Consider the following 27235-nt stretch of genomic DNA (forward strand, 5'->3'; position numbering starts at 1 on the left):
TTTTTCAGGGTAAACACCTATTTCGGGATGTTTAGTACAACTTCTTAAGTCAGTACACACACACAAGCATAAATATTTCACACAAAGTATTTCTTGTTCATCAAAATAATCCATCAACAAATATTCATTAAGTAGTATTGAGGCCAGGTGTGGTGGCTCACACATGTAATTCCAGCACTTTGGGAGGCAGAGGCGGGTGGATTACCCAAGGTCAGGAGTTCCAGACCAGCCTGGTTAACATGGTGAAACCCCATCTCTACTAGAAATACAAAAATTAGCCAGGCGTGGTGTTAGGTGCCTGTAATCCCAGGTACTTGGGAAGATGAGGTGAGAGGATCACTTGAACCCGTAAGGTGGAGGTTGCCGTGAGCCAAGATTGTGCCATTGCACTCCAGCCTGGGTGACAGAGCAAGACTCCGTCTCAAAAAAATAAAAAAATTAAACAAATACTATTGAGTGCTAATGAAAGATACAGGCTGAGTATGATGGCCCATGCCTGCAGTCCCAGGATTTTGGGAGGCCAAGGTGGGAGGATCTCTTGAGCCTAGGAGTTGAAGACCAGTCCGGCAACACAGCAAGACCCTGTCTGTACCAAAAAAAAAAAAAAAAAAAAAAAAAAAAAAAAAAATTAGCCCGGTATGGTAGTGCACGCCTGTGGTTCCCACTACTCAGGAAGTTGAGGCAGGAGAATTTTATGAGCCTGGGAGTTCGAGGCTGCAGTGAGCTATGATCATGCCACTGCACTCCAGCCTGGATGAAAAAGCCAGACCCTGCCAAAAAAAAAAAAAAAAAAGATAGAAAAAGATAGATAGAAAAGAAATACTAGGCCAGGCACAGTGGCTCATGCCTGTAATCTGAGCACTTTGGGAGGCCAAGGCAGGCAGATCATGAGGTCAGAAGATCAAGATCATCCTGGCCAACATGGTGAAACCCCATCTCTACTAAAAATACAAAAATTAGCTGGGTGCAGTGGTGTGCACCTATAGTCCCAGCTACTCAGGAGGCTGAGGCAGGAGAATTGCTTGAACCCAGGAGGCAGAGGTTGCAGTGAGCCGAGATTGCACCACTGCACTCCAGCCTGGCAACAGAGTGAGACTCTGTCTCAAAAAAAAAAAAGAAATACTAGATACGGCACAGGCTTTGTCCTTCAGGGACTCATTATCAAAGTGTGAAGGTAAACAATCATGATAATAAGCCATAATATCTTTACATTTCTTTCTCCTTTTTTGAGATGGAATCTCGCTGTCTCCCAGGCTGGAGTGCAGTGGTGCAATCTCAGCTCACTGCAAGCTCTGCCCCCCAGGTTCACACCATTCTCCTGCCTCAGCCTCCTGAGTAGCTGGGACTACAGGTGCCTGCCACCACGCCCGGCTAATTTTTTTGTATTTTTAGTAGACACGGGGTTTCACCGTGTTCGCCAGGATGGTCTCGATCTCCTGACCTCTTGATCTGCCCACTTTGGCCTCTCAAAGTGCTGGAATTACAGGCATGTGCCACCGTACCCGGCCGCTAATTTTTTATTTTTAGTAGAGACAGGGTTTTACCATGTTGGTCAGGCCAGTCTCAAACTCACTCCTGATCTCAAGCGATCCACCCACCTCAACCTCCCAAAGTGTTAGGATTACAGGCACGAACCACTGTGCCCAGCCGATAGGCCGATATCTTCGTACTTCTTAAGAGAACTGTAGAGGGAGGTGGGCTGGCCTGTGAAGAATGAGAACTGTTTGGAGAGGGACCGGGTGGGGTGGGGGTGGCAATCCTTGAAACACAGGCATTTAACGACTCGTGCATCCTGCCACCTTTTGCTGAGCGCGTGCCATGTACTGGTCTAGGACCAGGGTTGCAAAAAGGAATGAGGATCACCACCGTTGGGGGGTCTTCTCTATCAGAGAAGACAATGGGACGTAGACAGATAGAAACCAACACACATGCCTTGATGATGGTGCCTGGGAAACCTGGAGAACATCAAGCTGGGGGCCTGCCCTGGCCGGATGGGATCAAGAAAGACGTGACTGAGCGTAGACCCATGCACGGGGCGCTGGGGGAAGGCAGGTCACATCTGTGCACAGTGGGAGAAGCAGGGAAGAGGGCAGAGCATGGGCCAGGAGGAGAGATCTCCACTCAGTGGTGAGGCTGTGAGAGGAACCCATGCTCGCGGTCGCATCAGTGCTTGGCCTTCCAGTTTATTCCACACGAAGCTGTGCAACAAATCCCTCTTCCTTAAGGCAACTGGAGAGAATCTGTTCCATGCAACCAGAACTGCCAACATTCCACAGAGGATATAGATGTCATTCCTTTCAGGCTGGGGAGAGCTGGACCAGGGATTCAGGTGAGGGCAGAGAACCCTGGCACAGAGAACGGTGCATAGAAAGGAATTTTCTCGATTGAGGACACAAGGCTTCCCCTGACCAGCTCCAAGTCACCTTTCCTGGGTATCTTCTACACTTGCTGTTTATTTTGAAGGTTAGTGTTGGGTACCTGTCCCCGTGACCCCCAACTAGAATGTAAATGGCATGAGAATAGGGACTCTGACCATCTGTTCCATGCCTGGGACCTGGTCAGTGCTCAGTCAGTCTTTGGTGACAGCCAGAGGACTCCCTGACAGGCAGTTCTATTAATATAAGCTTCCCAGCCTGAATCACTGCTGTAGATGCAGGTCACAGCTGCTCCCGGGAGCCTTCCCTGATTATCCCTCAGACTGCTCACTCTCCCCTGCCTTCCTGCAGCAGCTGTGGAGGAGGAATCCACCTGTTCCGTAGCGTCCAGCCTCTGGGCTCTAGCCGGCAGGGCCCACACCTTTTGCGTCCCTTTTGCAGCTCTGCAGCCCAGCAGGACCTCACAGTGTTGAGGCTCCTCCCCTCTTTCAAAGTGGCCTTCTCCCAAGCTCCACCCTTGACCCTTGACTCAAAGTCACCAGCTGAGCAGGTGGAAGGCCAGGGAGATGACCTAATGTGTGATCAGCTGGGTGATTTTTGTCCATGCCAGGGACTTGCTGCACATACAAAGAAGCAGATAAACTAGCTGTGCTTACCCAGTCAGCCAGCCATGCCTGGCTTCCAGGGAATTTGAGTCTGGTCGCCATCCACATACGTGCATGCTTGAATACGCCAAGACCGTGGGGACTTTGGGGGCTGTGGCAATCTGTAGATCAGCGCCTGTCTCTGGTCACTCAAAGTCATATCTGTTTGGAATCGCTGCTGGCCAGACACATCATGGGCCAGATCGGGTCCGTGGCGGGTCTGTGTGCGACCCCTGAGCTGAGTGATCTTACCTGTTCTGAGTGATCACATCTCCTGTCCCGGTTTTCACGCGTGTGCTGATGGCTCTCTCCCAGCACCCCTATGATACACCAGTCCCTGGCGTCAGGCCTCTAACTCCAGCTGCCCGCTGCCTTCACCTGAATCCCTCACGTGTACCTGGTCCAGCTCTCCCCGGTCTGAAAGGAATCACATCTATATCCTCTGTGGGATGTTGGCAGTTCTGGTTGCGTGGAACAGATTCTCTCCAGTTGCCTTAAGGAAGAGGGATTTGTTGCACAGCTTCATATGGAATGAACTGGAAGGCCGAGCACTGATACGACCGCGAGCGTGGGTTCCTCTCACAGCCCCACCACTGAGTGGAGGTCTCTCCTCCTGGCCCATGCTCTGTCCTCTTCCCTGCTTTCTTTTATTATTCAGTCGACACCCAGGCAAGATCAGAGCTAATTACCAGGGATGGGGCTGCCTCGGGGAGTTGGCTCTGCTGCCCTCTCTCCTACTCACCCTACCTACAAAGGACTGCCTGGAGCCACCTCTCTGAGCAGGCAGCGTCCACTAAAGAGGGAGCTGGAATTACCAGGTGCTGTGGTTGACACAGCCAGGCCACCCCGGCCACCTGCTCCTTGTCCTGCATTCTTCAGGCAGTGGACATCATCTCTCGTCCATGCTGGGGACCTTTGAGGCATCCTGGCCTTCGCTGTTTACACTGTCCTACGCCAGATCTGCCCGGTTGTGTCTGAACTGTCTGTTCCTCCGTCCAGCTCCACTGCAGGCCGCCCTGTCTCCTCTGGCTGCAGCAAGTTGGCAATTTGTCTTCTTGCCTCAAATGTCTCTGCTGCAAAGTCAATTGTCCCTATCACCCCTCTGTCTCTACCTCTCAGGGGCTGCCTTCTACCTGCAAGATAGACCACCCACCTGAGGGTGGGGAACACAGCCCTCCCAGGCCTCACCTCAGCTCTCACTGCGCACCAGCTTACATGCCGCACCGCAGCAGCAAGCCGCTCTTCTATGCTCGAATCAACTGCTGTTTTATGCCCCATGCTCTTATTCCAGGGCAGCCACTCCTGCCGGCAGCCCCCCTGTTTCTCCTATAAAATTCCTGCTCATCCCCGAGATGGGGCATAGGCGTCTACCTCCTCCCCTCCCACCAGGCAGCTTGGCTTGCAGGCCCTTGTCTACCCAGAATAGCCTCTGCAGATTTGTTACTGTCACCTATGTCATTATTATCTCTTTATGTGTCTCTCTCGCCCACTCTGAACTCTTGAAGGCAGAAACTGGTTCCTAACTTAGCATTGTATTTCCAGTATCAAACTCAGTATCTGGTATGTAGTAGGTGCAAAACAAATACTTGACAAATGCATGAGTGCTCAGTATACCTCCTCCTGGCCTACGTAGGCCAGGAGGTACTAAGTGACTATGTGTATGTTGGCCAATTAAAAATGAAGACAGTGGCTGAGCTCAGTGGCTCACACCAGCACTTCGGGAGGCTGAGGCAGGTGGGTCGCCTGAGGTCAGGAGTTTGAGACCAGCCTGGCCAACATGGTGAAACCTCATCTTTACTAAAAATACAAAAAATGCTGGGTGTGTAGTGGCAAGGCGCCTGTAATCCCAGCTACTCTGGAGGCTGATGCGGGAGAATCGCTTGAACCCAGGAGGCGGAGGTTTCAGTGAGCCGAGATCGCGCTACTGCACTCCAATCGGGGCAACAAGAGCAAAACTCCTTCTCAAAAAAACAAACAGACAAACAAACAAAAATGAAAACTGTGAAGTACTATAAGATCCATACGGGGCTGGGTGTGGTGGCTCATGCCTGTAATCCCAGCACTTTTGGAGCTTGAGGTGGGTGAATTGCTTGAGGCCAGGAGTTTCAGACCACCCTGGCCAACATGGTGAAACCCCGTCTCTACTAAAAACACAAAAATTAGCCAAGTGTGGTGGTGCACACCTGTAATCCCAGCTACACAGGAGGCTGAGGCAGGAGAATTGCTTAAACCCAGCAGGCAGAGGTTGCAGTGAGCCAAGATTGAGCCACTGCACTCCAACCTGGGCAACGGAGTGAGACTCTGTCTCCAAAAAAAAAAAAAAAAAAAATCTATACAGAAATACTTTTTAAAAATCACTGCCTGATAATAGCCATCCCAACAGGTAGGAAGTGGCATCTCCTTATGGTTTTGATTTGCATTTCCCTGATGATTAGTAATATTGAACATTTTTTCACATGCCTGTTGGCCATTTGTATGTCATTGACAGATCAAAAAGGCAAGGTCTGGGGAGGATTTGCAGGTGCAGACTCTATGGAAAACAGTGTGGCAATTCCTCAGAAGATTAAAAATAGAACTACCATATAATCTAACAATTCCAAAAAAATGGAAATCAAGATATTGAAGAGAGATTAACACTCCCATGTTCATAGCAGCCTTATTCACAATAGCTGAATAGGTGGAAAAAGCTAAGTGCCCATGAACATGAGTGGATAAAGAAAACACGGTAGGTGCATACAATGGAATACTATTCAGCCTTTAAAAAGGAGAGAGTTCTGCAACATGTGACAACATGGGTGAACCTGGAGGACATTGACACAGTGCTAAGTGAAATAAGCTAGGCATAGGAAGACAGATACTGCATGATCCCACTTGTACAAAGTATCTAAAATAGTCAAACTCATAGAATAAAAGAGTGGAAATGGTGGCTGCCAGGGACTGGAGGGAGGGGCATGGGGAGTTACTAATCACTGGGCATATACAGTTTCAGTGAAGCAAGATAAATGTGTTTGAGAGACCTCCCATGCTACACTGCACCTATAGTCAGCAGTAGTGTAGTGTATACTTAAAGATGTGTTGGCCGGGCGTGGTGGCTCACGCCTGTAATACCACCACTTTGGAAGGCCGAGGCGGGTGGATCACGAGGTCAGGAGATCAAGACCATCCTGACTAACAAGGTGAAACCCCATCTCCACTAAACACACACACACACACACACACACACACACAATTAGCCGGGCATGGTGGCGAGCACCTGTAGTCCCAGCCACTCAGGAGGCTGAGGCAGGAGAATGGCATGAACCTAGGAGGTGGAGCTTGCAGTGAGCTGAGAGCCGAGATGGCACCACTGCACTCCAGCCTGGGTGAAGAGTGAGACACCATCTCAAAAAAAAAAAAAAAAAATGTGTTACGATGTCAGGCACAGTGGCTCACGCCTGTAATCTCAGCACTTTGGGAGGCAGAGACAGGTGGACTGTTTGAGCCCAGGAGTTTGAGACCAGCCTAGGCAACATGGCAAAACTGTCTCTACAAAAATAAAAAAATTAGCTGGGCATGGTGGCATGCACCTGTAGTCCTAGCTACTTAGGAGGCTGAGGCAGGAGGATCTCTTGAGTCTGGGAGATGGGAGGGTGCGGTGAGCCAAGATTGCACCTATGCACTCCAGTCTAGGTGACAGAGAGAGACCCTGTCACATTAAAAAAAAAAAAAAAAGTGTTAAGAGGGAGGATCACATGTTGAGTGTCCTTACCACAAAATAAAATATAACAGTCACCGCCTGGTGTCCCACGTGGCTGTGGCTGGTACTCCCCTAGCACCACTTTTTTTTTTTTTTTTTTTATGGGAGTCTCACTTTGTTGCCTGGGTTGGAATGCCGTGGTGTGATCTCAGCTCACTGCAACCTCCGCTTCCCGGGTTGAAGCAATTCTCCTGCCTCAGCCTCCCATATGTAGCTGGGATTATAGGCACCCGCCACCGCCAGCTAATTTTGGTATTTTTAGTACAGACCGGGTTTCACCATGTTGGCCAGGCTGGTCTCAAACTCCTGACCTCAGGTGATCTGCTCACCTTGGCCTCCCAAAGTGCTGGGATTACAGGCGTGAGCCACTGCGCCTGGCCCAAGTAGCGTCTTACTTGTTAGACCCTGCCTGTGGGAGCTGGGGGTGGAGATAGGGTCCCATCAGAGGGTTCCACTTGCAGGTGCAGGGGCAGGTAGGGCAAACCTAATGCCCCACAGAGAGAATGCAAAGTCAGATTGGAGCCCAAAGTTCAATTCTCGAGCCCCCTCCCTTTAGTGCATGAGCAAAATGGTTAAGAACACAGGCCTAAAATCTGACAGAATAGGCTCAGGCCCTGATTTTTGCTGCTTGTTGGTTTCTTCACCTTTAAAATGAGGGATGTGCGAGGACTATATACGAAAAGGGAGGTCTGGGAACCACAAGGAATAGCACCCGTGACCCTGGGCTTCATTGCAGCTGAGCTGTGAGCACCTCTAGACCCAAATGGTTGAGGGGAGGGGGAAAAAAGGCAGCAGAAAAGATAGTAAGGTGTAAGAGTTCTTCCTGGAAGGTAGACCCGAGGCTGGGATGGAGGCAGTGAGGAGTGCTTTGAAATTGAATTGCCTTGATTGGGTGTGACAGTTGCAAATGCCAGTGTTATTCTGAATCAGGAACTCTGAAGCCTAGAAAAATTGGGAAAGGCATTATTGCCTTTGAGGACCCTTGGCGATATAATTTGTAGATTATTTAAAGGGTTGGATATGTAAAAGAAGCCACATTTCTGGAACATTCGTAAATAACCCTGGGATTGCCAGTGTGAGTGGGCAGCCCCATGGTCACAGAAGTCCTCTGTGTATCAAGTAAAACAGCCCAAGGCTGTTACTTCTCCTCTTAGATCACCTCCATGCAAACCTGCTAATGACATAGCTTGACCAGGGAGCTCTCTGAAATTTCTAGATCTAAGGGAGATTTTGTAACTTCTGTTTGTCCTTCTGTTATTTTACAATCCTTATTTTTAAATCTTTTTTCTTAATTTTAACTTACTTAGGCTCCAAGCTCAATCCGTTTCCTTTTCCTGTGTCCTCAGTATACCTGCACAAACACAATATCCTATAATACGAAAATTCGGAAACAAAAAAGAGCTAAGGCCAGAAGAAACTGGAATATACATTTAAAAAATTGGCACCAGGAGAATAAATCTTTCACGGAATTTTCTTAAAGAATTTTTTCCTTGCAAAGAAAGCCAAACCCTAAAGAAAAACACACGCGGTTGTAAATAAACAAAAACCTCACATATCTAGAATTTAGGTTTTTTTCCAAGATGAACTAACATTTTGCTCTGTCTGCATTTCCTAATATGCACATTTCATTTTGCCCGAATCCTGATCGTGGGAGAAATGGCAGACCCATCTCAGAGCTCCAGGATTTCCGTGGGCAGTGAACTATGTGCCTGGTGGTTTCGGAAGCCCTGGCTCTTGCTCATTTCACCAAAAGCAGCACATCTTTAGAAATGAAATTTTCCAGGCTCTTAGCCCCTAAAGCAACCTTGTGGGGAGAGATTATTTTGATTCTTATGGGCCCACAGAATGTCTCACAGCCTTTAAAAATGTCATCAGGGACACTCCCGCGCAGCAGTGGCTGGTGATGTGCGTCCCACGGGAAGAACAGCTGAGGAATGGCGGTGCCAAGGTGGTGTTTCTAACCTGTATTGCATTTCTTATGTGTTGACAGTCTAATCCCTCGCAGTTCTGCAGTCTGTTCATTCTTGTTAATTTGTTCTCATTAGACTAGTCCCTAGGCTGTGGCTGTGTTGATCTATGTGGTACAATTCAGGGCTTGTTTGGGTCAGAACTCCCACCATGGGACGAGCGCGGTGGCTCACACCTGTAATCCCAGCACTTGGGAGGCCGAGGAGGGTGGATCCCCTGAGGTCAGGAGTTCGAGACCAGCCTGACCAACATAGAGAGACTCCATCTCTACTAAAAATACAAAAACTGGCCGGACAAAGTGGCTCACGCCTGTAATCTCAGCACTTTGAGAGGCCAAGGTGGGTGGATCACGAGGTCAGGAGATTAAGACCAACCTGGCTAACACGGTGAAACCCCATCTCTACTAAAAATACAAAAAATTAGCCGGGCGTGGTGGCAGGCGCCTGTAGTTCCAGCTACTTGGGAGGCTGAGGCAGGAGAATGGTGTGAACCTGGGTGGTGGAGCTTGCAGTGAGCCAAGACCACGCCACTGTACTCCAGCCTGGGTGACAGAGCGAGGCTCCATCTCACAAAAAAAGAAAAAAAAAATAGCACAACATGCTGGCGGGCACCTGTAATCTGCTACTAGGGAGGCTGAGGCAGAATTTCTGGAACCCGGGAGGTGGAGGTTGCAGTGAGCTGTGATCAGGCCATTGCACTCCAGCTGGGTGACAGAGGGAGACTCCCATCTCAAGAAAGAAAAAATAAATAAATAAACTCCACCGTGGCTGCCACCCTCTGGGTTGTCGCAGCCCGAGAAGCAAGTTCTGCACCACGCAGCATTGCCCCTGGCCTTCTGAAATCAAGCACCGTCTTCCTGCAGCCTTAGGCCCACCTCTTCCTGGCCGTCCAGTGCCAACCAAGGCCAGCCCCTGCCTCCACATGGGCCCCAAGCATGTGCTAGGTCTTTTCCTGAGTGTTTTAGCCAGCCAAACTGAACCATAGAGCCACAGTATCTTGAAGCTGGAAAAAATATTAGGAATTTTCTAGGCCAGCCCTTCGTGTTTTCAGGGAAGGAAATTTTGGTCCAAAAAAATGCATCAGTGGTAAAAGTAGCATTGAAAGTGATTTCAGAACTGGAATGAGAATCCATGATTTTATGGAACAAATTGTAGTGGGTCTAATTAATGAGAATTTCCACTCCCATTATGTGTGTCAGATGACTGTTGTCCCACCGGAACTCCAAATTAGAAGTCACTTGCACCAGCATCAATATGATCCGTTAAAAATCAACCTTGAAATGGTTCCATGGAAAAATGGGTAGTATTATGCTATTGCAGTCTTACAACGTGTGTCAGCCCTGCTAATACTTACTGCATATTAGTGGGCAGAACCACAACCCTCCACGTACCCAGTTTGGGCATGGCAGCGTGCTCATGTGCAGGTTATGTGCGTGACAATGTGCAGGTTATGGTGTCTTGTGGCGACTTGATACTCAAGGTCATAAAATTTCATTTTCTTCCTCTGATGATTTTTGAAATAAAATGAAACTGGAAGGGCCCTGAAACGGATATTAAGCATATATTTTGTTCGTTTTCTCCATCAGCTCATCCTCTGATAGGGACAGTATTACAGACAGTAAGATCAATAACGTTTATGTGAAGAAGGCTGTCCAGTAGGTTTTTAGGGTGTGTGGGACTCTGTGGTTAATTCTGTGCAGAGTTAAGGGGGGACTTCGGTAGTTATATTTACCTTTGATCATGACCTGAGTTGAACCTTTTGGCTATTCATTACATCGCAGTTTTACTCCTGTGCTGCCTATGCTTGTGGGATATGTGCTTTTTTGAGACAGAGTCTCACTGTGTCACCAAGGCTAGGGTGCAGTGGTGCAGTCTTGGCTCATTGCTCAGCCTCCCATCTCAGCCTCCCACCTCAACCTCCCAAGTAGCTGGGATTACAGGTGCCAGCCACCAGAGCTAGCTAATTTTTTTTGCGTGTGTGTGTTTTTTAGTAGAGACGAGGTTTTGCCATGTTGGTCAGGCTAGTCTCGAACTCCTGGCCTCAAGTGATCTGCCCGCCTTGGCCTCCCAAAGTGCTGGGATTACCAGTGTGAGCCACGGTGCTTTGCCAGATTTTCTTAACTCAGTTGGTAAAGTCTCTTCCTTCCAGGCAAAGTGTCAGATCACCACATTGGATATGCAGATGTTCCAGCTTTTACTCCATTTTGTCTTCCAGGCTCTGCGGCTACCCTCCTTTTTATGATGAAAATGACTCCAAGCTCTTTGAGCAGATCCTCAAGGCAGAATATGAGTTTGACTCTCCCTACTGGGATGACATCTCTGACTCTGGTAGGTCTCCCACAGGCAGCTCTCAGTGGGTGGCCCCTGCGACACACCCAGACCACATGACCCTGACAGGCCCAGGGGACCGTGAGCGGCTCAGAACAGTCCTGAGGGTTCTGTCTTGGTTGACTGCTGTAACAAGATACCATAGACTGGGTGGCTCAAACAGCAAACATTTATTCCTCACAGCTCTGGAGGCTGGGAAGTCCAAGATCGAGTCGCCAGCACATTGAGTATCTGGTGAGGGCCCACTTTCTGGTTCGTAGACTGCTGTCTTCTCACTGTGTCCTTCTCACCATGTCCTCACATGGCAAAAGGATCAAGAGAACTCTCTCAAGTCTCTTTGATAAGGGCACTAATCTCATTCATGAGGGCTGCATCCTCATGACCTAATTACCCCCAAAAGGTCCTGTCTCCAAATACCATCACATAGGTTGGGATTTCAGCCTATGAACTGTGGGGGATTAACACACTTACAGCACACAGTTCATAACGGCTCTCAGGAAGCTTCATGAGCTACATATTTGGGTTTGACCTGCAAAGAAAGAGGACAAGCTTGGGACAGCTGACTCGAGCCATGCTGAGAGATGGGGACCCACTCATCCACCTCTCCTAGCCACGCCCTGTTCTGGGTGCTCCTGGAGTGAACCAATAGTAGCTAAGATTTATTGAGCGCTGACTGTATGCTGAGCACAAGATGCTCTGTATGTGTGCTACCTCACTCAGTCCTCAGGACAGCCTGTCAGGTGGGTATTGCTATTATCCCCATTTGACAGATGAGGAAACCAAGGCTCCAGAAGGTGAAATAACTTGACCAAAATCATACACCTAGTAAGTGGCAGAGCTGGGATTCGAAATGCCACACTGAAACGTTCCTGGGGAAGTTCACTGTTCTTCCTCAGGGATAAAGATCAAAACCAAGGCCTGTGTAAATTAATGAAATCTCTCTGAGCCTCAGTTTCCTCGCTGGTAAGACGAAGCTGGTAACAATATTCCATCTACCGTAGAATGTAGCAGAAGGATGAAATGAGATCATGAATGGGACAATGTGTTATAGTCTCTGTGAGCTATTCGAAGAGAACATTTTATTATTCGTGTTACTTCCTCCTGAGTGGAAATGCCTTGGTTTCATCTTCAATCATCCAAAACCTGGGCCTGGAGTATAGTTGTACAAGGCTTACAGGAAAGAGCCACATAGGAAATATTTTCCTTCTGAGCTCAGAAGAGCACAGCCTTCCCGCAGAAGCCCAGTCCTGTGGGCACTGAAGGGCCACACCCTGCAGTGCAGCAGGTGTTGGACCTGACCCATGAGGTCATCAGTTCTGCCACCTGGCCCCTCACTTTCCCAGGGTCCTGCTTCTGGGCCATCCTTTCTCCTGGGCTGCCAGGTACTCCCCACTTCCCCCAGCAGGGCGCAGCTCACTGCATTGCAGTTTCCTGCTCCAGGGTTTGTAGTAGCCCAGGTAGGCCACACGTGGTGCTTTCTGGGGACTTGGTATCCACAGCACCTAGCTCAGGACCTGGTGGGCTAAGCAGGCACTCAGTAGGTTTCGTTGAATCAGCCACATCTAACATATGGAGATGATGTCACCAAAACAGTTCCCTAAGGCAGTGATGGCCTAATTAGAGGCACATGATTACAAAGATACTTCTCTCCTCTCAACCAAAGGTATCACTAGCCACTAGAAGTAAGGGCCTTGGAGCTGGAAGTCAGGGTCCCAGGTGGCCTCCTCACTATTGGGTCACCCTAGAGTGCCAAGCCCTGGCTTTCGTTTTCCCCACTTGCTGGTGCCTTTGTGTCCAAGGTACGGTAGTCTCTGTGGAGGGCTGGTCTCATGTTTTTCATGCTACACACGCTCCTCCTGAAGACCTGGTGGGATGATATTGTCACATCTCAAGTCGCAAAGTGACTCCTTCCCTTGTGCCTTCTTTTTGAACAGCAAAAGACTTCATTCGGAACCTGATGGAGAAGGACCCAAATAAAAGATACACGTGTGAGCAGGCAGCTCGGCACCCATGGTAAGGAAAAGCACCTGCTCGGCAGACCGTGCCATTTAATGCCACCCAGAGGGGCATGAAACTTCCTGTTGGCTATTGTCATTTATGAAATCGACACAGGATTATTACAAATTTCATTTCATTCTGGCCGGTGACTTTCCTCCTCTCCCCAGGCCAGCATTTGAACTCTTGTGCCCCCAGGACACAGCTTCTGGAAGCACCATGAGAAGTTAGTATGTGCATTCGTCCATTTTCACACGGCTGATAAAGACATACCCGAGGCCGGGCGCGGTGGCTCACGCCTGTAATCCCAGCACTTTGGGAGGCCGAGGTGGGCGGATCACCTGAGGTCAGGAGTTTGAGACCAGCCTGGCTAACATGGTGAAACCCCATTTCTACTAAAAACACAAAAAAATTAGCCGGGCATGGTGGCATGCGCCTGTAATCCCAGCTACTCGCGAGGCTGAGGCAGGCGAATCACTTGAACTCGGGAGGCAAAGGTTGCAGTGAGCCAAGATCGCGCCATTGCACTCCAGCTTGGGCAACAAGAGCGAAACCCTGTCTCAGAGAGAAAAAAAAAAAAAAAAAAAAAGACATACCCAAGACTGGGCAATTTACAAAAGAAGGAGGTTTCACTGGACTCACAGTTCCACATGGCTGGGGAGGCCTCACAATCATGGTGGAAGGCAAGGAGGAGCAAGTCGTGTCCTTACATGGGTGGGAGCGGGCAAAAAGAGAGAGCTTGTGCAGGCGAACACTCCTCTCTCTGAAACCATCAGATCTCGTGAGAGACTTACTCACTATCACGAGAACAGCACAGGAAAGACTTGCCTCCGTGATTCGATGACCTCCCACCAGGTCCCTCCTACAACACCTGGGAATTCAAGATGAGATTTGGGTGGGAACAGTCAGACTGTATCAGTATGCAAAAGATCGCGACTTTCGCACTTCACAGGAAATCTTCAGAGATAGTGAAGGTAATCGTCCAATGAGGCGCTACGAACAGAGTTTTATTCCTTGAGTTTATTATTAGGTGGTTAAATGAAGTTACATGTTTTTTACCTTTTAAGATGCATTTCAAATTTGTGTGTCTTCAACTCGAGAGGGACTAATTGATAGTTGATGGTATTCTACACATTTTCAGCAGTGGGCGTGAGGCTACCTTGCTTTTGTGCCACTAATTTAGAAATCAGCTTCACTATCAGCTAGCTGCAATGCTAGGTTTACACTTGACTTTTGTGAGCCTCTGTTTCCTTGTTGTTAAAATGAGAATAACAATACCTAATTAGCAAGGCTGACATAAGAAATACCAAAGATGATGCATGTAGAGGGTTTAGCACAGAAACCTTCTGGTCCATCAAAAATGCTTAATTTTAGCAATTGTTTTGTTTTGTTTTTGAGATGGAGTCTCTGTCACCCAGGCTGGAGTGCAGTGGTGCAATCTCGGCTCACTGCTGCCTCTGCCTCCCAGATTCAAGGGATTCTCGTGCCTCAGCCTCCCAAGTAGCTGTGATTAACAGGCACCACCATGTCCAGCCAACTTTTTGTATTTTTAGTAGAGACAGGTTTCGCCATGTTGGCCAGGGTGGTCTCAAACTCCTGACCTCAGGTGATCCACCTGCCTCGGCCTTCCAAAATGCTGGGATTACAGGTGTGAGCCACTGCGCCAGCCTGTAGTGATTGTTATGTAAGCACCACAAGCATCCATTGTGAAACAAATGCCGAGAGTCGTAAAATACCAAAGATAATGAAAATAAATAGACAAAACCTTGAGGTCAGGAGAAAATCCCCCTAAAAATCACTCCAGAAAACCATCCCCCTGTGAACCCCGCCATCCTCTGTAGCATTTCCCCTGGGCTCTTGTGTGCTGGTCAGCCTTCTAAAGGGGACCTGCTCACAGGCAATGTCCTGACCCCAGTTCACAGTATTTCAGTGTATAACACCTGTCATTAATTGACTGTCTATTACATTCCAGCACTGGGCTAATTGCTCTAATGTGTTATCTTCTTTTTTTCTTTTATAATAACCCTGTGACGTTGTATTCTCATTTCCGAGATAAAGAAATAGAGAGATGGCCGGGAGTGGTGGCTCACGCCTATAGTCCCAGCACTTTGGGAGGCCAAGGCGGGTAGGCCGCTTGAGGTTAAGAGTTCGAGACCAACCTGGCCAACATGGTGAAGCCCCTGTCTACTAAAAATACAAAAATTAGCCGGACATGGTGGTGTGTGCCTGTAATCCCAGCTACTGGGGAGGCTGAGGCCTGGAAATCACTTGAACCTGGGAGGCAGAGCTTGCAGTGAGCGAAGATGGTGCCTCTGCACTCCAGCCTGGGCCACAAAGGGAGACTCGATCTCAAAAAAAAAGATAAATTAACTTAGCCAAGACTACACAGCTAGCTAATAGCAAAGCCAGGATTCCAGACAAAACTATCTGATTCCAAAATGAATTCTCTTCACCATCACACTGGAAGGAGAAGAAAAGGGGAAGAAAGGAAAGGCTTGGGGGAGAAAGAAAGAATGTTCTGAAGAAGTGGACAGTTGTGATTGTGTATCATCTTGATTTTGTTTAAGTCACTTTGGGCAGTAGTCAAAGTATGCGACGAGAAAGGTAATAATGGTTTTCTTATGTTATAAACATTAGACCTTTAAAGCTGAAAGACTTTTGAGATTTATCTTATAAAAAATAAAAATGACCTGAATAAAAAAGGGAGGGTTATGAACGTAGTACTTGTTGATAATCCATACTTGCTCTGTAGAAGGTAGGAAAAAGGCCAGTTAACACCTGCTCTCTCCTTCACCAAACATTTTGGAAAAAAACAAAGAAGGGAGAGGTCAGTTTTCCTGAGGAGGCTGGGAGAGGGGCACAGAGGGCCCAGCAGGAGGCGGTGCCCGTGCTGAGTGCCGCACCATGAGAAGGCTTCCCCCCAGGCCAGCGGGAAGAGGAGTGGATTCCAGGCAGATGAGCATCTGGGCCTACAACATGGGAGCTGAAAGCTGCACGTGCGTTCATGGTGCCATGAACATGTGGTACTCCAGAGTGGGAGAGGGCGGAGGAGGCAGGAAATAAGACTGGGAAGGAGGGCAGGAACTTGCAAGCAGGGCAGGGGCTTGGCCTGTCCTGCTTGGCTCCAAGTCCTGGCTTTACCACTCATTACCCGTGTGCATGAGCTCCTAAGCCCTTTGGGCTGCCCCTGTAGAATCGAATCTTGAATAACAATAATACAGACCCCACAGGATTTTTCAAGGGGTTATGTGAGATAATACGTGTGACAAAGAAGAAGCATTGCACCGGACACGCTTCTGTGATACCTACAGGCTGCCATTAATCGATGATTCTACCAAGGAATTTGTACCTTTCCCTTTGGGCAGTGGGGTCCCTGACATCTCTTAGGCAGGGTGCTCAGGTTTGATTTTAGAAAACCCAATCCGGTGGGAGATGGGGTGCGGGAGTGTGGCTGGAAGGCGCGGCCTAGAGGCGGAAAGGGGGATGGCCCAGTGGCGGCTGACCGTGGCCTGCGCAGGGCAGCATGGCAGGGATGGGGCGGGGCGGGGAGGACTGTGAGTGACTCTCAGGGACGGAGAAGCCACGGGGTTTGGGCAGAGCAGTGGCAGGGTGAGGTGAGGAAGAGAAGGGTCTAGGATTATTCCCAAGTTTCCAGCTTAAGGGATTGGGGGGATGATTGTGCTAGGAGGAGGGGCAGGCTTGGAGGAGTGAGTTCAACCTGGGCCACACTGGACCGGAGGTGCTGGGAGCCGTCTCAATCGAGACCCATGGTGGGCGCTCTGCTGACTGAGTCAGGAGTCCAGGAAAGAGGTCAAGCTAGAGACAAAGACTTCCGAGTCATCAGCCTGTGTCACATCACAAGACGTCACAGCATGTGAGCCTGTCAGTGCTTTATCGTTTTTACTGTACAGTTTCTATTTGTTTTTTCTTTTGAGACAGCGTCTCACTCTGTCACCAGGCTGGAGTGCAGTGGTGTGATCTCGGCTCACTGCAACCTCTGCCTCCCAGGTTCAAGTGATTCTCCTGCCTCAGCCTCCCAAATAGCTGGGATTACAGGTGCACGCCACCACGCCCAGCTAATTTTTTGTGTTTTTAGTACAGACAGGGTTTCACCATGTTGGCCAGGATGGTCTCAATCTCCTGACCTCGTGATCCACCCGCCTCAGCCTCCCAAAGTGCTAGTATTACAGGTGTGAGCCACCGTGCCCAGCCTACAGTACAGTTTAAACCTCCCAAGAAGTCAAACCCTGGAAAATGATGAAAACTAATGCACTTGACCTAAGCATTGCTGAAACTCTCGCTTGCCTGCATTTATGTTAGACTTGTCTCCTTTATGTAAAATTGCCAGGGCAAAGGAGAACACAGATTCAGGTGAGAGCTGGCGGAATGTGGAGTCATCCCTCCAGGGGCCCTGCCTCACCAGCGGCGCCATTCTGGAAGCTGTGGTCTCTGCACGTCCCTGACACCCTGAGAGCATCATCTCTTATTCCACACTTGCTCTTCCAATTTCATCAGGGCCACCAAGGGCGGGGGAGGCCTTGGCAATCACGGACACCTTCCTTAGCACCCAGACCACTCCAGACAGGAGAGGGCTCTTTTCAAAGCTCCCCCTTGGAAGGCAGCCGGCCTCTTAGCAGATGGTTTCCGCCCCTTTCACTGAGGATGGCCGTTCTCTCTGTGGTGTGTGCTCAGGTCCCAACAGGCTGCTGACTGATGGCCACAGTGTAGGGAATGGCCAGGATCAGGATGGGAAGCCAGGCCCCATTACAGGGCAGCCCTGGCCAGAGCTCATTCCACCAGCTCAGTGGTTCCGAGCATTCAGCTCTAGGCTCATTGATAAGCAAACTGAAGTGATAAGAAAGAGACACTGAGAGCAAGAGATTAATTTATTTTAAGGATTTAAGCCTGTTTCATGCAGTTGTGGGGACCAACAAATCAAACATTTGCAGGGCAGGGCAGCAGGCTGGAGACCCAGGGAAGAGCTGATGTTGCAGCTCAAGTCCGAAGGCAGCCTGGAGACAGCAGTTCCTCTTCCTGTTTTCCATGAGGGCCGTCAGCTGATTGAACGAGGTCCACGCATGGCATGGACTGTAGTCGGTTTGACTCAGAGTCTACCAATTGAAACGTTCACGTCATCTCAAAAATACTTTCCCAGCAACATCAGGCTAGTATTTGGCCAAATACCTGGGTACTGTGGCCTAGCCAGGTAGCCAAGTTCACGCTCCTGAATGTTCACCGAACCTCCGCTCCTGTCTTCTGGGCTCCAGCCACCTGAGCTCCGGTTGGCTGTAGGAATTAGGAGGTGGCCCAGGACTGGCAAGTGCTGTCTTGGATATACACCAGGCACCACCAAGCCCATCTTGAGCAGGGGGCTGGAAAAGCGCAGACTCAGAGCCAGGAAGGTAGGAGAGACCACACACAAAACACAAAAGCACCAAAGACAAGGGAGACTACGCTGTGGGCCGTGGGCAGTGGATAGTGAGATAGGCTGTAAAAGGTGTGATTATGTAAATGCCATCTGCATTGTTCTTGTAGGTGTTAAAACCAGAAAACTGACCAGGTGTGGTGGCTCATGCCTGCAATCACAGCACTTTGGGAGGCCAAAGCAGGCGGATCACTGGAGGTCAGGAGTTCGAGACCAGCCTGGCCAATATGGTGAAACCCTGTCTCTACTAAAAACACAAAAATGAGCCTGGCATGGTGGCGCATGCCTGTAATCCTAGCTACTCGAGAGGCTGAGGCAGGAGAATCACCTGAACCCAGAGGCAGAGGTTGCAGTGAGCCAAGTTTGCACCACTGTCCTCCAGCCTGGGTGACAGAGCGAGTCTCTATCTCAAAAAATAAATAAGTAAATAAATAAATAAATAAAACAAAAAAAAAACAAAACAGAAAAGCAAGGGAGACATGAATGAAGTAAGTTCACCCATAGCATTGCCTAAGTGTGTGTATACAGATTTATAAAGCAATCCTGCTGTATCAGAAGCATTGACCACTAGGATCCCTTCCAATGTTTAGACTCCCTGCCTCCGGTTTTGTTGGCAAAGCGTGCTGAAGTTAGTGACAGTGAGCATCAGCGCTGTCCTGATGTTACTATTGCAAGTTTCCCAGCTTATCATGAGCAGGGGTCACCGTTGTCACTGCAGCTTGTACTTGAGGAGGGCCACGGTGTGCTGTTGTGGCCTGAGGTGGCTGCACTGCTGCAGGAAGACGGTGTGACACAGAGCCTGGGGGCCACCTTCTGCCCAGCTGGACTCCCCACTGCTACACAGCCCAGGACTGTGGGAAATAAGCGTGAAGCATTTCTGAAATAATTAGAAGCTCCTGTTTTCTTACATCTGGGCCCCTGTGAACCCACAGATAGAGCGTGGGACACAGAGTACAGGCAGCAGGCCGCAGGCCATGGTGTCTGAGCCCACAGTGCGGACAGACAGGTGGACCCCGAGGCCCAGAGTCTCCCCGACCCCAGCACCAGCCTGTTTGCTTTGGAGCCTAGCTCTGCCCTGCTGCAGTGCTCAGCCTGAGGAATTCCAGACTCCCCACCGCTTTGGCCTTGTCGTTTCTGAGAAAGAGCTGGCCACTGCAAGCTTGGACTGGCACCCTTGTCTCAGGATGCAGCTTTTCGATAGGGTCCAGGAGGAATCACTCCCTTGGCCTCTCCAGGAGAAAAAGCTTCATCAAGATGTCTCCCATTCTCTCATCCTCCTTGTCTTGTTACTCTTGTTTCAGATGTAGTTGCCCGTTCAAATACACTATTTCTGTTTCAGGAGTGTGTGTCTGGGAAGGAAGGCAGTTGACAGTTGTTGGAAATGGAAACCTGGTTCGCTTAAGATATTTCCTGCGTGTCCTCTTGGCTGTGTGTTTGCAGCCCTGCTGGGAAAAGGTGGTGGGGGAGAGTTGTTTTGAGCTGGGAACATCAGCCTGGATTCTAAACTTAGGCCAGCCTGGCACCGATTTTATATCAACTCTGTCCACTCTGTTTGCAGTCCTGACGGGAAAGAAAGTCTGGCTGGGACGCTCTCTTGTCTGAATATGCCTGAGCTATGTTCCTTTCATCTCCTGAAGTAGTTGGAAGTGACGGTTGCCGTGTCTGGGCTGTTTTGTGTCCAGGGCAGTCAGTGTCTGGGGGATGAGAGGTTTCCTCCCTTTACCGGTTACCTTCCGGCCCGTAAAATTGGTCCCTGGCGCTGATCCCCTTAACTTCTGCAAGATTCATGAAATTCTTTCTTAGGTGTCAGATACTACTAACCCAGAAGTGAATAGTTTGATGCTTAGAGGGAAGGGAAGAGGGAAGGATCAAAGTCCAGGAAAGACTGGGAGCAGAGCACAGCGGCCCTGGGGGAAAGGCCAAGTGGCTGCCTGTAGGGAGAGGAGGAGGCTGTGATCCAGAAGGGCGTGCGTGAGGGAAGGAAGAGCTGGGAGACTGCCAGGTAATTCTCAGCCTGGAGATTGTGAGCCGAGAGAGAGGGGGAGGCTGTAAAACCCAAGAAAGAGACAGCAGAGGGAGGAAAGAGTGGGATGGAGGGTACTGTCAGGAGAGAAGGCCAGGAGCAAACCTAAGTTCTTCCCTGCTCGTGGCAGGCTCAGGAATCAGCTAGAGTTAAATCAAAGCTTACCTGGGGCTGCCAGGGCTCAGGTGAATGCAGGGTGGGTGCCGTCCTTGAAGTTCTGAGAATTTCTAGGAGATGCAGGGGTGGAGGATGCACCAGGCGGGGTTGAGTGGAGCTGGGAATCCTATCACCCAGCGCGGAGCAGGTTGGGGGCATGGCCTCGCAGGTGTTGCCAAGCAGAATATGGCAGGGCTCGGCTCTGCTGCGATGAAGCTGAGAGCCCGCGGGTGTGAGTGGTGCCCTGGGATCTGAGCCCCTGGGGAAGGCAGAGAGGAGGGACCTCGGGTCTGAGGAAGCTGGGAAGCAAGGCTAGGAAGGGGTCTGGTGGTGAGACCAGTTGGGGAACAAGTGTGAGACCTCGGAGGTGGTGCATGGTGGCTCAAAAGCTTGTGTGGAGGCACAGGGGGTAAGGGGGAGGGAGAAGGATGGAAAACATTGTCACTGTGGATTCTGATGTTGCAGGAATTGGGGTCAAAGAAAGTAAAAGGGAGAGCCAGGGAGTGGTCAACCAGGAGGGTGCTGGCAGGTCTGGGGAGGGTACAGAGTGTAGAAGCTGGGGTAGGACTTTGTGGTGAGGGATAAGAATGGGTGGGTTTAGGGGACGGCCAGGTGATGACATCAGCAGCCTGGAAGGGCAGTGGCCAGCCACCCTGTCCCCGATGGGGCCTTGGCTCTCCTGAGGCTAAGATGAGGTCCCCTTTATGGGACGCAGTGTCAGGGCCCAGAAGAAGCACTTCAGAGAAGCACCTTTGCCTCTGTTTCAGGATCGCTGGTGACACGGCCCTCAACAAAAACATCCACGAGTCCGTCAGCGCCCAGATCCGGAAGAACTTCGCCAAGAGCAAATGGAGAGTAAGTGTGGAGTGTACGAAATTCCCTGTGGATTAACCCGCTCGTGACACTGGCCCTCCAGTCTGAGCATTTCTGAAATCCCCAGAACCTCACCTGAGTAATTTTGCTAATTTTAAACACAAGTAGTAAAGACTTGGACCGTTACAGTGTAAGAGGGATGGAGTGTGCAATTAAACACTTCCCTGTGTGATCAAAAACAGCCATAGTGCCAGCCCTTCCTCATCTACTGTTTCTTAACCGACATCATCCTTGTCTTTCCATCACCCTTGTCTGTCTTCATCTTGCTAGAACTTTGAATAGTTGACTTTTATTAAAGCGATATGGAGGGGGAAAAAAACAGGAAATCTGAGTTCAACTCATTAATGTTTGCTGATAAAGGTTTGACAGATTTAAACTATAGAGGTTTTGTGATCATCTGTTGATTACCTAGCTTCCTAATCTCTTGATCACCTAACCTCCCCTCCATGTTCCAATCAGCATGGGCAATTCAGAGCTAGCTATTTTGCCATTAGGGCCAATGGTGAAAGATGGGATGGAAACCAAACTAATTTTGCTGGCCTGCTTTATTCATAGGAAATGCTATTATTAGCTTGGTGCAAAAGTAATTGCGGTTTCTTCCATTAAAATTGCCATTACTTTTACTCCAACCTAAATCAGACAAAAGTATCAATACTAGGAAAATAAAAACTATTTTCAAATCTCACATTTTTAAGGTATTATAATATGCCTTTTATTCTAAAGGTCACATCTCTTAAATTACAGAGAGAATTGGTTTACATTTGTTCTATGTATTTATGATGTCAGAAGAAAACTATGTTAAGTCTCTAAAATATTTAGTTGGGGAAAGGGTTTAATAAATCAGTGTACTTTTGGAAGAAGGGACGGCACAAGCTGGCTTTCCTGAGTAGCATGAGCATGATGGAAGGAGTTTGAAATGCTTAGGCTAACGTGATAAACAAGAGAGCACAGTTGGAGTCTTCTCTGATGAGCTGAAATAATTGTCTGCCTTTTTCCTTTCTGAAATTTCAGCAAGCGTTTAACGCCACGGCCGTCGTGAGACATATGAGAAAACTACACCTCGGCAGCAGCCTGGACAGTTCCAATGCAAGTGTTTCGAGCAGCCTCAGTTTGGCCAGCCAAAAAGACTGTGCGTATGTAGCAAAACCAGAATCCCTCAGCTGACACTGAAGACGAGCCTGGGGTGGAGAGGAGGCAGCCGGCATCTGCCGAGCACCTCCTGTTTGCCAGGCGCTTTCTATACTTAATCCCATGTCGTGCGACCCTAGGACATTTTTTTAACATGGAATCATTGGGCCGGGTGCAGTGGCTCACGCCTGTAATCCCAACACTTTGGGAGGCCGAGGCAGGAAGCCCATTTGAGTTCAGGAGTTTAAGACCAGCCTGACCAACATGGTGAAACCCCATCTCTACTCAAATACAAAAATTAGCCAGGACATGGTGGCGGGCGCCTGTAATCTCAGTTACTCGGGAGGCTGAGGCAGGAGAATCGCTTGAACCCAGGAAGCGGAGGTTGCAGTGAGCCGAGATCGCACCATGGCACTCCAGCCTGGGCGACAGAGTGAGACTCCCTCTCAAAAAATAAATAAATAAATAAATAAATAAATCATTGAACACTTGCAGAACCCCAGGTATTGCTATTTCCATTTAGAGCTGAGGAATCCAGGGCTCAAGTCCTCTCAGCCTTGTCTGTCTGGACAAAGGCCTGGACTCCTTCCCATCTCCATCTTTCCCTCTGATTTACCTCTCATCGTGCAGTCACTCTTGTGGATTGAGGAAGGGACAGCAGAGCCTCAGGACAGCCTCCTATCCCTGACTTCCATAATGTATATATTTTGGATGCAGACAATGATAATTTGAGCTCATTTGTATGAAGGGCATCGACTTTGCAATAAAAGTAATAGTATTTCATTGTCCTTCATTTTTGCATGCACTATTCCATCATCGAAGGCACACTTACACTCTCCTTCTTTCTCTCCCCAACTCCTCCTCTCTCTGTGGAAATAACCTCCTGTTTGGCCCTTCCCGTGGGTCCTCTCACGCCAGAGCAGTGGCCCTGATCTCCCTAACCATGGAGCAGCCCTGCAGCCTGGTCTCACCCTGGGCGCGATCACACTCCTTCCCATTTGGCTCAGAAAAGGATTCCCTTCCTCTCTAAGGAATCTTCCCGTCTCATTTGGGACCATCCAGCCCTTAAATTTCCCAAGAAATCTCTGTGAGTGTCCCCTGACATACCGTAGATCCACGCTCCCCTTTAACTCTGAATCTTTTCCACCCTCTGGTCAAAGGGAACCCCACGATGGATCCCTTCTCTGCAGATTCATACAGTGGCGTTGGCAGCGAAGCCCATCGGGAGCATTCCTTGTATGGCTGTCCCCATGTCTGAGCACACAGGCTCCCTGGGGCCCTGCACCAAGAAGCTCAGTGGTAGCTGAGGCCTCTCATGTCCAGGCTTTTGATGCCGGCACGTCCTCTGGGGGAGGGCTTCAGGGCAGCCTCTGAGGAACTCCGCTAGGCCAGGGACTGCTGAGCTCACACAGAAATAGGTGAACATCCCTATTCTTGCTCTTCTTTCTTTTCTTTTTACTTTCCTTTCTTTTGTTTTCCCTTCTTTCTTTCCCTCCTTCCCTCTCTCTTCTTTCTTTCTTTCTTTCTTTCTTTCTTTCTTTCTTTCTTTCTTTCTTTCTTTCTTTCTTTCTTTCTTTCTTTCTCTCTTTCTTTCCTTCCTCCCTCCCTTCTTCCCTCCCTCTGTCTTTCCCTCCCTCCCTCTTTCTTTCTTTCTTTCTTTCTTTCTTTCTTTCTTTCTTTCTTTCTTTCTTTCTTTCTTTCTCTTTCTTTCTTTCTTTCTTTTCTCTCTCTCTTTCTCTCTCTTTCTTTCTTTCTTTCTCTTCCTCTCTTTCTTTCTCTTTCTGTCTTTCCCTCCCTCCCTCCCTCCCTCCCTTCCTTCCTTCCTTTCTTTCTGTCTTTCTTCTCCTCTCCTCTTCTCCCCTGCCCTGCCCTGCCCTGCCTTGCCCTGCCTTGCCCTGCCTTGCCCTCCCCTCCCCTCCTCTCTCCTCCTCTCCCCTCTCCCCTCTCCTCTCTCCTTTCTTCTCTCTCCTCTCTCCTTTTCTCTCTTTCGCTCACTCTTTGTCACCCAGACTGGAGTTAGTGGCACAATCATGGCTCACTGCAACCTCAACCTCCTGAGTTCAAGTGATCCTCCTGCCTCAGCCTCCCGAGTAGCTGAGACCACAGGCATGTACCACTGTGCCCGGCTAAATTTTGTATTTTTTGTAGACCCAGGGTTGCCCCAGCTGGTCTGGAACTCCTGAGACTCAAGTGATCTGCCTACCTTGGCCTCCCAAAGTGTTGAGATTACAGGCGTGAACCACCATACCCTTATTTCAAAGTGCTCTGCGTCACAAAATGCTTTCTAGCCAAGAGTACACACAACACAGCAATCAAGGGTAGGAAGGTAGTATCATTATTTATTCCTTCTTAAAATACGTACTTTACAGAACTATTGTAAGAAGTGAACAATTCGTATGATGACCGTATATAGTCAACACTAACTAGCCTGGCACCTGCTACATACTAAGTTCTCAGTATATGGAACCTGTTGTACCACAGTGTTGAAACCATGTCATTTTCAAATACAAAGCAGTTAAAATTATACCAAAAAAAGGAGAGGAGAGGTCTAAGAATAAAGCATTTTGAACACATCACAAAGGCTTTCCCACAGGTAGGTAAAAATAGAGAGTCACGTGGGTAAAAATTTGGTTCCCCGCAAGTTGGGTGCGGTGGCTGACACCTGGAATCCCAGCACTTTGGGAGGCCGAGGTGGGTGGATCACCTGAGGTCAGAAGTTCGAGATCAATCTGGCCAACATGGCGAAACCCCATCTCTACAAAAATTAGCCCAGCGTGCTAGTGAGCCCCTGTAATCCCAGCTACTTGGGAGGCTGAAGCAGGAGAATCACTTGAACCCAGGAGGCAGAGTTTGCAGTGACCCGAGATCATGCCACTGCACTCTAGCCTGGGCGACAAGAGTGAAACTCCATCTCAGGAAAAAAGAAATGAGTCCCCCCACCTAAACCCAGCCCCTGTGATGCCTGGCAGTGGGAAGCGGGGTGAGAATTGACCTCTGAAACTCTGAAGCCCGCTTCTGCTGTTCCCCGCAGGTCTGGCACCTTCCACGCTCTGTAGTTTCATTTCTTCTTCATCGGGGGTCTCAGGAGTTGGAGCCGAGCGGAGACCCAGGCCCACCACTGTGACGGCAGTGCACTCTGGAAGCAAGTGACTGGCCCTGGAGGTGGGGCCCAGGGGCGGGGCCGGGGATGGGGAGCCCCAGGGTCGCCAGTGCCGCGAGCCACTCCAGCAAGACCCCACCTTGCATGGTGCACCTTCCTGCATAGGACTGGAAGACCGAAGTTTTTTTATGGCCATATTTTCTACTGCAATTCTGAAGTGTTCATTTCTCACAAACTGTACTGACTCGAGGGGCGCTGATTTCATAGGATCTGGTGCTGTACATATGAATCCTGCAAAGCTCTAACTGAACGGACCTTCTTATTCCTCTCCCCCAACGCCATCGTTTCCACTCTTCTCAGTGTAGGTAACCGTCTATGGTGTGTTTTTTCATTAATGACAAAAAAAAAAGGTTTCAACTGGATTATTTAAATATTGGTAAATATTGTGCATTACGGTTTGTTTGTTTTTCCTTTTAAGAAGTATGTCCTTTGACTGTATCTCTCAGTTACATGACCTGTATCTTTTCCTCTTTAATAGTAGTTTTATGTTAACCTTTAAGAGATTTGTTTTTCCTCCAAGGAGAATTTAAAGGTATTTTTAAAAATTCTAATAAGAGGATCGGCCGGGCGCAATGGCTCACGCCTGTAATCCCAGCACTTTGGGAGGCCAGGTCGGGCGGATTATGAGGTCAGGAGATCAAGGCCATCCTGGCCAACATGGTAAAACCCCATGTCTACTAAAAATACAAAAAATTAGCCAGGCGTGGTGGCACACGCCTGTAGTCCCAGCTACTCGGGAGGCTGAGGCAGGAGAATTGCTTGAACCCAGGAGGCGGAACTTGCAGTGAGCCAAGATCGCACCACTGCACTCCAGCCTGGGCGACAGAGCAAGACTCTGTCTCAAAAAAAAAAAAAAAAAATGTAATAAGAGGATCAAGAATCTCTCCGAGGCTAAGAGTGCACTTCACCTATACTCCTTCTCTTTCTCTCCCCTTCCCCGGGAGGAGGGGCCCCTCAGTTCCTTGAGACTCTCTTCTCTGCAGGGGGCTTTGGTGCATCATCTGCACTGAGCCTTTGCTGGCAACCCATCCAGCAGAACCCACACCTACCAGAGACCCCAGAGGCCTCTTGCCATCCGCAGTCAGAAATAAAGAAGCCTGCTCCCCTGAGACACAGGGCTCAGCTTCACAGGTCAGACTTGCTGTAAGTGAGATGCCCACACTGCAGAGATGCCTCCCTTCCAAAAGGAACTAGCTGCCATGCTGTTGAAAGTGGGCCCACACAAAACCCTCATTTCTCACGAGAGGTAGCAGATGAAAGCTCAGCTATGCAGTTTTAAAATTCATCTCTTTCTCTGTGGTTTTTAAAAAAATGCGTTTCTAATCTTATACTTCACATGGCCTCCAACACAAAGTTCTTTCTCCACATTTTTACCCTCTTCTCACATGAATGTTTTCCAAGGGAAGGAAGGGAGGGAAGCAGCCT

The 27235-nt window shown here is 49.2% G+C and overlaps 1 protein-coding gene across 1 annotated transcript in view; it reads left to right on the plus strand.

Moving 5' to 3' along the window:
- Positions 1–26309, plus strand: part of CAMK1D (calcium/calmodulin-dependent protein kinase ID) — a 293634-nt gene extending 267325 nt beyond the window's left edge. Inside the window, exons 7-11 of the mRNA XM_011934228.1 lie at positions 10938–11050; positions 12985–13063; positions 21417–21504; positions 22534–22651; positions 25682–26309. Of these exons, the coding sequence (XP_011789618.1) occupies positions 10938–11050; positions 12985–13063; positions 21417–21504; positions 22534–22651; positions 25682–25800 (517 nt within the window). The 3' untranslated portion in view covers positions 25801–26309. The remainder of the gene's footprint in view (positions 1–10937; positions 11051–12984; positions 13064–21416; positions 21505–22533; positions 22652–25681) is intronic.
- Positions 26310–27235: the final 926 nt, after the last annotated feature.

Source organism: Colobus angolensis, unplaced genomic scaffold, assembly GCF_000951035.1.
Source record: "Colobus angolensis palliatus isolate OR3802 unplaced genomic scaffold, Cang.pa_1.0 Scaffold133, whole genome shotgun sequence".
Taxonomy (NCBI): domain Eukaryota; kingdom Metazoa; phylum Chordata; class Mammalia; order Primates; family Cercopithecidae; genus Colobus; species Colobus angolensis.